The sequence below is a fragment of the Aplysia californica genome, unplaced genomic scaffold, assembly GCF_000002075.1.
Source record: "Aplysia californica isolate F4 #8 unplaced genomic scaffold, AplCal3.0 scaffold00313, whole genome shotgun sequence".
In the NCBI taxonomy this organism is placed as follows: domain Eukaryota; kingdom Metazoa; phylum Mollusca; class Gastropoda; order Aplysiida; family Aplysiidae; genus Aplysia; species Aplysia californica.
Window position 1 is genome coordinate 172,647 of NW_004797583.1, and position 12,114 is coordinate 184,760.

Sequence of the window (12,114 nt, forward strand, 5' to 3'; positions counted from 1 at the left end):
GGGAAGCCAACGTTGGAGTGGAGATATGACAGTGAACAGATTTTTTCCAACACCCTGCACACAAGAATCAGCAGCATCCCTCACATCAATGGCTGTGAATAAGTCAAAGGCTTCTTTGGAGTAATTCTTTGGTTCATCAGCAGCTTCAGCAACATCGAGACCATGTCGAAGTCGCGTGATTCTAGGAAAGGAAGAAAAAAAGTGTTCTTCGACATGATATGATACCAGACTGCCTTTAATATCTACAGGAAATATACATCACAATTATTTAAATAAGAAAAAGGTTTATTAGCTATACTGCAGTAAGCTGACAAAACATTTTTCATTTTGGCGCCAACATTTCTTTATTTGCTAAATTGAAAGCCTGATCAGTTATCCTACTTGTGTGAAAAACTCAAATGTGTCACGACGTGGTGGAATCAGGCTCTCGTCAATTTTTGAGCATGTAGAGTTATGGTATCAGCTTAAAGCTTGTTCATTTGCCATCTTTTTGGCGAAAAAAATATTCATCTAGGTTGATTTGAAGTCGAGATATTTGCAATTGAAGGAGGTGGGGTCACCTGTTTTCAGATGTAAAATTAGGGAGAAAATGGTCGACAAAAGTTTTTTTTTTTTACTTAGCTAAAGGGTCGGTTGTAACTGAAAATTTACGTTTTTTCTGCCTTCAATAAATGTTTTTCTGTCAAATCAACACAGAAATGAGTTCTTTAAAGGGCATGAAAGGTGTTGAGCAAAAAACAAAAAATTCGATAAAAATTCACAAACCTGCGGAAAAATGCCAGTTTCTTCACTTTGACTATTTTGACAAGAGCCTGATTCCACCACGCTGCCTCACAAATTGAAACTGTGTCTAGTTTTTGAATAAATTAGAACTCAAATTTCGGAATGACTCTATTTATAAATCATTACGATGACACAGAAACTCTTTTTCTCGAAACGGCTCTGAAGAAAAAAAGGCGTTTTGTCAGCTTATGGCAGTATAAGTATTGAGTTGAAGCAGACGGAAAGTCAGAGGATTAACAGCCATAGCTTGCTGGGAAAAAGGTAGCACAATGATAATATCTTTTCTTTCTTCTGCAGCTACTTCAAGCCACAGAGCTAGGAAATGTTTCAGACGTATGTCTTACTACAGCCTTTGCAGGCCTTGCCTTTCAGGTAGCCAAATGACATTTTTGAGGGCACTATCATTTATCAGCATGGTGCAGTTTGGTCATTTTTGGGTGACAGATCACTTAAGGAATATTACCTGGGCAGCAAGGCGTAAATATATGGAATAACATCAAGAGGCTAGCCCACGATAGAGAAAGATGGAAAGTGTTTGTCCGTGGCCTATACCCTGGTGCACGGTGAGAAAGGCAATGATGATGATGATGATGATGATGATGATGATGATGATGAAGGCGTAAATACTTTCAACTACATGTCTTTGCTCTCATCTGAGAACACTAGGTACTCCATCCAACCTACCCTTAGACCAGGGGTATAAAAGACCTGAAAAGAAAGAAAAACCCTCAAGGTACGCCAACAGGCATGTGTGCGAGAAAGGGATTTAAACCAGGCTCTTTGGCACAAGGGGCCTGTCAGACTAAGGATAATAACATTGAAAAGAAAAGCGAGGAGCTAACAAAACGTGAACATCAATCAACACCCAAAGAAGATGAGAAATAGATTCATTGAGGAAAGCTTTTTTAGTTTTAGTAAGAGTTTCAGGGCCCATGCAACACAATAAGGTCACATAAGTGCCGAAGATTAAAGTTGTTACAAGAGAGTAATAAACACAAAATACAAGGAGGGAGAAAAGGATGACAGATGCTTGATAGGAAAGAAGGAGTAAACCACACCAGAGCACCCGCCAACCACCCACACATCATTGAGGGAAAACATCTGAAAGTCATCTAGACAGCAGAAAGCTGAGAAACGTTGGTGTTTGTCATGTCTTACTTGAGACGACAGTTGTCGCAACAGTTCTCTGTTCCTCCGATTTCTTCCAAGTTGCCAGTTTCAAAGTAGGACAGCAAGATCCTGCACATCAACGACAAAAAAAAAAAAGGTTACTTTTACTCAGCAGGAAAACAAAGGCGATTCTCATTTAAAAGAACATTAAAACAATCAATTCAAAATTATCCAAATACATGAATATTATAAGAATTTCGTTTGGTCTGAGTCAAAACAGAAAAATAATGGTGAGTTGAAAAGAGCATAATTATGACTTAAGAAATGCATAATTGTTCTTTGAGGTTAAACTCTCTTCAGGCCAAGGGCTAGAACTCAAAAGGGCACTGAATCGGAAAAGAAAAGAAAAGTAAAAGTAAAGTAAGTATGTTAAACTCACATCTCAACATTTTGACTTCACCCCAGTACAGGAAAACATGGAAAGTAGAGGGGGAGGAGAGAAGACAAAAATGGAAACAGGAATAGAGATGGAACCCTGACACTGCTTGTTTGTTTTAGTCAGGTTTTACGGTGCTCGCTACTGCCTAAGGTCATATGAACGCCAAGGGGTGGATGTCAACAGAGAAGTCAAAACGGGGAATCAGGCTTACTCTGCTCATTTCTCTAGCCTCAACAGCACAAAGTCTCCTTCGACTATCAAGGCACCCCGGAAATAGCAGTTCACAAGAGAGTGACAGACATACAAAGGAAGTAGAGGGAAAATGACGATAGTAAGGATGAGGAAAGAAAAAGCAGCGGTTCCCCCTATGTTGTTCCGGCACAGTATGAGCATGACATCGATAAATCAGCCAATTTACAATTCGACTGTGCATAAGGACGTGTCAATATCCCCCCTTTCGGGAATGACCCATAGACAACTTCAGTAGCACTACAGGGGGGGTTTACACTGACTGCACACAGACAGAAAGGAAGACCATAGGTAAGACACACAAAGAAGTGAAGACAGATGCAAAGACAGATGTTGTTGTTGTTTTTAAATCCCTTTAGCTGCGAGCATTTCGCTCTTGTCAGCGCAATGCCTCCCTTAAGTAACCACATGTCCTTGTCATCTGGTCAACGCCAGAGTAGAGCAGGCTTTGTAAGTCCGTAGGAGCCTGCGTGGAAGAACTGCCAGGTTTGTACAGTGAAGGAGAAGATGTTCAACGGTCTCCTCGTGGTAGTCAATGTCTGCAATGGGGTTCCCACAAGGGGTTAATTCTGTTTATGTGCTTGTTGGTGTGTAAGTGGCAAAGACAGATGTGAAGACAGATACAAAGACAGACGCAAAGACAGAAGAAGTTAAAAAGGCAAAACAGCAGGCTACAGCCGTACATTACATAAAGAGAGGGAAGGGGAACTAATTCACAACTGTTCTTCAACAAAACTCCCAATGACAAACCTTCTTCTGCATTGAGAGGTGCTTAAGTACTGCTCCATCTTGGCAAACATTTTCATCTTGTGGTCCCTAAACTTTTCATTTTCCGTGGAATGAATACGATGTCTGAAATGAAAGCAGAACAATCAAGAGAGTCTCAATGCTAAAGGCATATGGTAACATTCCTACTGATCACTCTTGCCTCTATAACAATGCCTAAAAGTTGGTTTGGTAACAGTAATTATGTAAAATCATTATCTTCAAACCCACGTCCCTTCCAGACATCCCAAATAATTCCCGGACAAAGTTCACACTAGAATAATCATTTTGAGCCTTCTTCCTGAGCTAAAATGATTCTTCACGATGAAGTAATAACCCACACATCACCACCCCCCCCTCCCCTCCTCCATTTCTCTGGAGAATACAAAAACAGCAACAAAAAAAAGCCCCATAAACTAACAAACATAAACAAAAAACTAACCAGCCAAACAAATATCAGAACCATAAAAAGCTTCCAAATTATTAAAATATTCACCACGGTCCACAGGGATTAACTCTTTAAGCCCTGAGTTTTTTCCACCGTTTCCCGGAGTATTTTCTACAGTCACCAAAACCTGGTGCACTATGTCTCATTATAACCCCAAGAGCTTGACTCCAACTTCTAAATAGCGGAAACAAAGGCTTAGTCATTACTAAAAAAACTTAGTTCAGGAATAGTTTCGAAAAACAAGCAAAAACTAGCACTAAATAAAACGAAACAGTTGTCACTAGTATCTCTGAGCGTCCGTTGGGGAACAGGGTTATGACCACCGAATGCTCCCAGCGTCCGATGGGGTTCAAAGAGTTAATGTATTATAGAACACAAGCATCAGTTCTTCTACCTTGAGATGTTGAAATCTGCCTTTGAATATAGCACTGTACAGAAACTTGGCTGGCCATCTCTACCGCCTCGTCCAATCTCTTGGTAATACGATTCTATGTCCTTGGGTGCTTGAAAGAAAAAGAAGAACAGAGCAATAACTATACAACAATCACACAGCTGCCATCATCATCATCATCATCATCATTATCATTGTAACAGCAAGGAATAAAAAAGGGTTGAGACTTGTAAAATGTCCAAATTTTATAAATTTTATCCCCATCATCATCATTGTAAACAGCAAGGAATAAAAAAGGGTTGAGACTTGTACAATTTCCAACTTTTATACATTTTATCATCATCATTATCATCATCGTCATCATTGTAAACAGCAAAGAATAAAAAAGGGTTGAGACTTGTACAATTTCCAACTTTTATACATTTTATCATCATCGTCATCATTGTAAACAGCAAAGAATAAAAAAGGGTTGAGACTTGTAGAATTCAAATTTTTAATAAATTTTATCATCATCATCATCACTATCTTTCTCACCCTGCATTAGGGTATAGGACACCAACACTTTCCACTTTTTCCTATCCTGGGCTGGTCTATTGATATTATTCCATGTCGTACATAGCTCCCAACCAGAGTGTAAAAAAACAAAAAAAATAAAATAAATAAAAACAAACAAAACATTTGATACCTTTTTGAGGGTGTAAGTTCTTAGGTCCGTTTTCGTGTCAGAAAATATGTCTTCTCCGTTTTCTATTATTACTCCTCACTCACAGACTAGCCAATGTTGAAGAAACATAACTAACTTTCAAGACTAATTTTACTAATAGTAATGTGAACGAAGCCCACAAGTCAATTGGAGACACCTGTTGTTGTTAGCGATCCAGTAGCATCTGAGCGTTAACTCTTCTGCATGATGCCATTCGGTAATAGTTGCATGTTTCTTCTAATTGTTGTCTTGAGGAGTAGAGGCAATTAGGTGTGTGGGGTAGCTTGGGAAGAAAACATCCCCTTAAATCAGTTAGTTTTCTACAGAAGAACAGATGATGTTCCACTGTCTCTGACACTTTAACTAAACATTTCTGACATTATTGTTACAGATTTGCTCTGAATAGTTTGAACTTATTGACTTATTGAACGCAGAAATATGTGTGGGAAGGATTTGGCGGGGGAGGGGGGGCACTTGTCCAGTGCCCACTATCTTCACTTGCCGCATAAGTAGAATCTGCTGTTTGGTTTTGAAAAGTTGACAGCTACGCAAACATTTCTTCACAGCCATCATATACATCTTCAACAGGGCAATCAATTTCTCCAACAAACAAAGAGAGCCTGACGTAATATCTGTAGGCTTACGTTCATAAGAAACAGAAAAGAAAAAAGTTTTGAGCTGTGACAACTATATTAGTTCGGGTAATTTTAAAAATTCATTTTGAGTACTTACTGTCACTCGGGTAAAAAGGTACTGGTTAAACAAAACCTTGTACATGCTCTTGAATCTATTCCCTGCTGCATTGAATCTATTCCCTGCTGCATTGAATCTATTCCCTGCTGCTTTATTCTCCCACAGAAATGTGTACAGTAATGTAGACTGTGGTTTATAATTCGCTGAGATTACCAGACAAGCCAGAATCACGTGAAATAAGTAAACATACTCAGTGTAGCCTAGTGAGTGTAGAAGAATAAGGCAGCACGGGGGGGGTATATAAACAGACGGCGAAGGTTTAACTGGCCTTCTGAGCCATGACTAAAACCTAGATCTAGTCTGAGCAGGGATCGACGCTACTGGTGGGTCGACACAGTGGACGGAGCTCCGGACCTGTACGACTCACACTCATCGTTCCCCGCTCGAAACAGTGAGTATTTGAAACCAACGTAGATAGACTAACGAGTAGAATCTAGGATAAGATAGCACTTATATCATCTCATTACATAGACATTCCTAGATTTCAATCCTATTCCGTTTTCTTCAAAACATGAGAAAAACTTTTTACATAAGAGATATGCGGAACCTTGTGTGTCACCTTACCTCCATAGTGAATCACTTTTCTCACATCTGGCTTGTCTATGCCCATCCCAAAAGCAATTGTAGCCACAACTGCCTGGTGAGAGAAGTCAGGTTGAATCAGTTCTTTAAAAAAAAAGTCATTAATTAAAAAACTGTAACAAGCATTATTTATTGTAGCTGAGAGTGCTTTTTCCTCTCTGCACAGTCAGACTTGCTGTTTTATCTTTTTATAACAAACAAGACAATCTTGACCAAGGTACTCAAGGGTCAACCATGTAACAAAAAGTCTGGAGAATTCTATTCGGATCACTGTAAATGTAATGCACCTTTAGCCGGGCGGGAGCCATAAATGGATCCAAAGATGTCTTATAAAAGGTAGTTTTATTGACTTACTCCAAAGATGTCTTATAAAAGGTAGTTTTATTGACTTACTATGGGGAACAGTTTCATGCATTTAAAAGGACAAATTAAAACAGACTCAAAAACACAAACTATTTCCCAACACTATCCAAAACATAAAAGTAGTGTTACTGATCCACCGTGCAATTTGGGAAATCTGAAATTCATAAAAAAAGATTTTGAATCTCTTACCAGTCAGCAAAATGTATTACGCTCTTACTTAAATGAAGGACAGGAAAGACTGTAAACCATCTATCTAAGTCAACATTAAATCAATAAATAGGAATAAACAAGGAAAGGGATACTTCAAATAAAGAACAGAATCTTCGGTACCTGAACTCGATCATTGAGAAACTTGTGATGTGCTTCCTTGCGAGTGGACAGAGACATGGCAGCGTGGTAGGACAAGCAGGATACACCCATTGCTGTGTGTTAACAGAGAGAGAAACATGGGTGGTTGGTGGGTGCTCTGCTGTGGTTTGCTCCTTCTTTCCTATCAAACATCTATCATGCAACATGGGTGGTTGGTGGGTGCTCTGCTGTGGTTTGCTCCTTCTTTCCTATCAAACATCTATCAACCTGATATCTCTCTTCCTTCTTTTTTGTGTTTGTTACTCTCTTGTAACACCTCTAATCTTCGGCACTTATATGACCTTATTGTGTTGCAAGTGCAGTAAAACTCTTTCTAAAACTAAAAGCTAAAGAGAAAGAAACAAAAGTTACATCCATTATAAAAAAAGTTACATTCACTACAAAAGCTGTCTCATGCATGACACAAAAGGCAAAAATACACACTTGCATTCTTAAGAATTCCAAGTCTAAATTTAAATAAATCAAGTACAGGCGAAGCTGCTCCAATTGTCATCTGTCCGAGCCCATTACCCGTACAAACAACCATTTCCCATCTCTCTCCCTTTTTAACTCCCAGTGGAGCATAGGCCATCAACAACATTTCTCCAGCGAAGCCTGTTCTGTGCATCCTTTTCTAGCTGTTTCCATGATGTCCCCGCCTTTTCCATTTCCGCTTGTACCGCTCGCCTCCATGTCATCTTTGGTCTTCCTTTCTTACGTTTTCCTTGTGGATTCAATGTCAAAGCCTGCCCGATGATACTTGTCGGGGGTCTCCTGAGGGTGTGCCCAATCCATTTCCATTTCTTCACCTGTATGTCTTCCTTTACTGGCCTTTGGCTTGTTCTTTCCCATTTCGCCTACTTGCGTTAAAAAAATATAATAATGACACTGACCAAGACACCAACTTGTCCAAGACAACCACTTCTCTCCGCGACAATGGGTGGCCATCTGGGACAATGTCGACTGTAGTGACACACCATTCCTTCAGGTTGTCTTTACTTGGAAAGTCATTCAGGAGTGTCCTTGAATTCCTTGTTCATTGTTTCAGGAAGCAACATCCCTGCATTCCGGACACGTCCATTGATGATCCGTTGCTCTCTCCAAAATGTCGCCGAGAGTCTTTCCACTGATTGTGCCAGTGCACACCTGGTTGAAAATTCTTCTGTTCTTTCCTGCAAGGATGCAAGGAAGCAGAGGATTCCCTCAGAAAAATCTATGTACCTGAAAATCTAAAACTAGTCGAAGAATGGGAACAGGTGGCAGGAGCATACAGGGACCTCACACAGGTAAAATAAGCATGGGCAGAGACAGAAGAAATGTTGTGGTGGCTTCCATCAACGAGAGTGATATCAATGAGATGGTTGACAAAAACTCAAAAGCAGGGGATCCTATAATTTATACAGATGGTTCAATGAAAAAAGATAGCCAGCGAAGTGGATGGGGATTTGTTGTATTCACAAACAATAAAATCATCCACGGTGCATCTGGAGTCTGCAGCAGGGCTACATCAAGTATGCGAATGGAAATTGTAGCCATCACAAAAGCACTTGAATGGATGACCCAAGATCGCCCCACTCACACAACCCAGGCTGTTCTCATCATAGATTCCATGTGTACTCTCAGAAAGATCGAAAAAGATTTCCTGAGACCAGTATGGATTCAACTGATCGAAGCAACGCCAATAAGATCGCTCACATGGATTTTCTGCCCTGGCCATGCAGGCGTTAAAGGAAATGAAAAAGCTGACAGACTGGCTGGTGAGGCCACCTCAGATAACAGCAAGGTTCAACCAGACAAGGTCGAGATCCTCAAATGTCTCTCTCGCCAGCTGATTGAGGAGGAAGATAAGGAGGCAGAGGCCAGTACTGCTGAGGAGAGGATGATGCTTTTGGGAATGCAAAAAGGAAGAGTATCCTTCAACAAAATATGTAACTGCAGCTAAAAATTTTTTTTTCTTTTCATATGTAACTGAAGCTAAGACAGAGGGCACCAGTAACGTGTGCAAGGGTTTGAAATTAACCCTTTCAGACCCATGCACGTACATTTTCAGCAGCGTTTGTACCTCCCTCTGTCACAAGAGCACATATTCTCAGTTTCGGGAGGTACCGAATTTGCACATTTGTTTAATTTAGCAAACCTAATTAAAATTTAATTTTTATAATATTTGTTCATTTACTTTTAAACGTTGTTACATGTCATTATTTAAACCTCAATTCAAAGATTACACCACTTTTTAGAATGATTGCTTCTTTTTCTGAAATACTGCTGTATTGGTTGGGACTGGTGTTAGGGAGTGCACAAAATTGGCTGGGGCTGGAAGGGTTAACGTAGCGATATTCATTACGAAACAAAGCTTCACCAGAAAAGGCCAAAGACGGAAAGAGGAAGCGGTCACCATTAGAGATTCACATCTGGCTGACAATGGCAGAGGTCAAACCACTAAGCACACAGGTCTACCCTTCTCCCTCCGAGACCTAACATAGACAACACACTCTATGGAACATTACAGCAACTGCAGCAGACCTGCACTTATCACTACATGGCATTGGACAGAAGGGCGAGAGCCCAGCTGTTGCTGGATCGATAACAACAACAACAACAACAACAAGCACACAGGTCCAACTACACATCCGGCATATTCAAATAACTTAATTGAGAGAAGAAAAAGAAAAAGACAAAACTATAAAGCCATACGTGAAGCATCACGGTGAAATCAGGCACTCGTCAAAATAATGAAATGGAAGATATTGGCAGTTTTCCACCAGTTTGACCAATTTTTTTCAAATTTTTGTTTTTTTGTCTTAACACCTTTTATGTCCATTTATAAATATATTTCCGAGTGGATTTTACTGAAAAAAAGTCGATTTAATGACAACAAATATAAATATTCAGTTTCCAAGTACTCTCAAGCTTGGGAAATCCAATAAACTTTGACGGCCATTTCTCGCTAATTTTATCTCTGATAAAATCCCCACCTCCTTCAACCGCAAATATCTCGACTTCTATTCAAGATAGATATGCATTTTTTCAACGAAATATTGTCAAATGAATAAGATTTACGATGATACTAATAACTCCATGTGCCCCAAAATTGACGAGCGACACACATATGTGTCAAGACGTGGAGGAATCAGGCACTCGTCAATTTTTGGGCATGTAGAGTTATTGGTATTATCTGAAAGCTTATTTATTTGCTTTGCCTTCACTGAAAGAAATACCCATATATCTTTAATAAAAGTCAAGAGATTTGCAATTGAAGGAGGTGGGGATAGCCTGTTTTCAGAGGTTATATAAGCGAGAAAATAGCCGCCAAAGTTTGGTAGCTTCTACAGCCTCAAAGTCCTTGGAAACTGAAAATGTATGTATTTTGTGCCATTAATCTACATCTTTCAGTAAAATTCATATAGCAATGTGCTTTTATATGGACATAAAAATGTTGAGCCGAAAAACAAAATTTTGGTAAAAATTACCAGACTGTAAGAAACTTGCCTTTTTCTCCCATTTTATTATTTTGACGAGCGCCTGATTTCAGCACAATGCCTCACATAATTATAGTACTCAACAACACCTTGAGGAAGCCCTCACTCACCCTGGAGAACACTTGCCACTTCTCCAGTAGCCTTCTTCGTTTGGCAGTAAATTAATGTGGGCCCACTGAAGTCGTATCTCAAGCCCTTCTTTTCTAATTCTCCCCGGAAGTCATTGGCAATATCACCAGACTTCTGTTTGACAACTAAGAACAAGTTAGGTCTGAAACAAAACAAAAACAAAAAAACAAACAACATATTATTACAAAATGAGAACTGCTGCCATCTGCACTGTACCCCGCATCAACTCAGCTAATGACTCTTAGACAATTCATTATTCAGGCTCATATTTATGGGAGCCAAACATATCAACTGAAACACTGCAACGCCCCTGGAAAAAAAAAGAGGGAAAAAACTCCACTATCAAACATTAGGCATCAGAATAACATTGAGTGTGTATCTTGCTTAAGATTATTATTGTTTGTATTGCTGTTCATTTATATTATGCATGTGATTGTAAGCCTACGTGTGTGTGCATGTGTGTGTGTTTGTGCGTGTGTGTGTGCATGTGTGTGTGTTTGTGCGTGTGTGTGTGTGTGTGTGCGTGTGCGTGTGTGAGTGTGTGTGTGTGTGTGTGTGTGTGTGTACACGTGGTGAAACACCAAACCAATGTGCCAGGATCTGGACAATAAAGATATATCTTATCTTATCTTATCTAACTTTATAAAATCCTACTCACTTAATAGTTAGTCTGACAAATGTAAAGAAAAAACATACAGTGTAAGTGAGAAAGAAAAGGGTCGCGATTTGACATACACCTAATAATGTGGGTATATATTCTGTGTGTGTGCCTGGTGAAAGGAACCAAATGATGCATTTGGAAGAATCCCGTTTTTTGCATTTTCATGTACAGAGATCATTTCTGAACAATACGCTTTTTGAAGTTTTAAGACATCAGTAGTTTTCGAGATATGGATGATTTTGTAAGGCAGGGTACGGAAACAAAGCTTTGAGAAAAACGGCTTTAAAGTTTCCCCTTTGTTTCCGCTTAAAATAGATAGATCTACGCTTCGAGACGACCCGACAACACATTCGCTACTCCAAAACCAAATTTAAAAAGCAGCTAAGATAAAAAAACAACCCAGTTTCAATGTGTTTATATTACTCCTTCAAAACAAATTCACCATCACCTTGAACACCTTTTCTCACTAATTTTACCCCTGTAACAGGTGACCTTCATTCACAAATATCTCGACTTGTATTCAAGATAAATGGCTATTTTTTTCATCCATATAAAGACAAGTGAAGAAGCATTGAGATGATACCAATAACTCTACACGCCCCAAAATTGACGAGAGCCTGATTCCCCCACGCTGCCTCACATATATAAGACCATGATTCTGTTTATAACCTCAGCTTTGATGAAGGCGCTAACACTTAATTTGTCAGCAATATTTAATGGGTTGCGAAGTCACAGCATAACATACAGCAAAAATAGATCTCAATAAAGTGAATGAAAAAAGTACCCATTACAAAATCAAATAAAGTCTCTTAAATATTACATACAGTATGAATTACAACAGAAATGGGAGAGATCTCAAAGCTTAGAAGTTCAGATTGGTGCGAGTGTGTGGTAGATCAGAAAAAAAGGAA

General features: G+C 39.4%; 1 protein-coding gene across 2 annotated transcripts in view; it reads right to left on the bottom strand.

The window, feature by feature from the left end:
• LOC101858284 (Werner syndrome ATP-dependent helicase homolog) overlaps window positions 1-12,114 on the bottom strand; it is a 56,727-nt gene that overhangs the window by 20,556 nt on the left and 24,057 nt on the right. For both annotated transcript variants that reach the window (XM_005102092.3, XM_005102091.3), the window contains exons 11-17: window positions 10,524-10,684; window positions 6,917-7,008; window positions 6,206-6,278; window positions 4,189-4,297; window positions 3,332-3,433; window positions 1,942-2,022; window positions 85-181 (exon numbers count right to left, since the gene is read on the bottom strand). In XM_005102092.3, coding sequence (XP_005102149.1) covers window positions 85-181; window positions 1,942-2,022; window positions 3,332-3,433; window positions 4,189-4,297; window positions 6,206-6,278; window positions 6,917-7,008; window positions 10,524-10,684 — 715 coding nt within the window. The remainder of the gene's footprint in view (window positions 1-84; window positions 182-1,941; window positions 2,023-3,331; window positions 3,434-4,188; window positions 4,298-6,205; window positions 6,279-6,916; window positions 7,009-10,523; window positions 10,685-12,114) is intronic.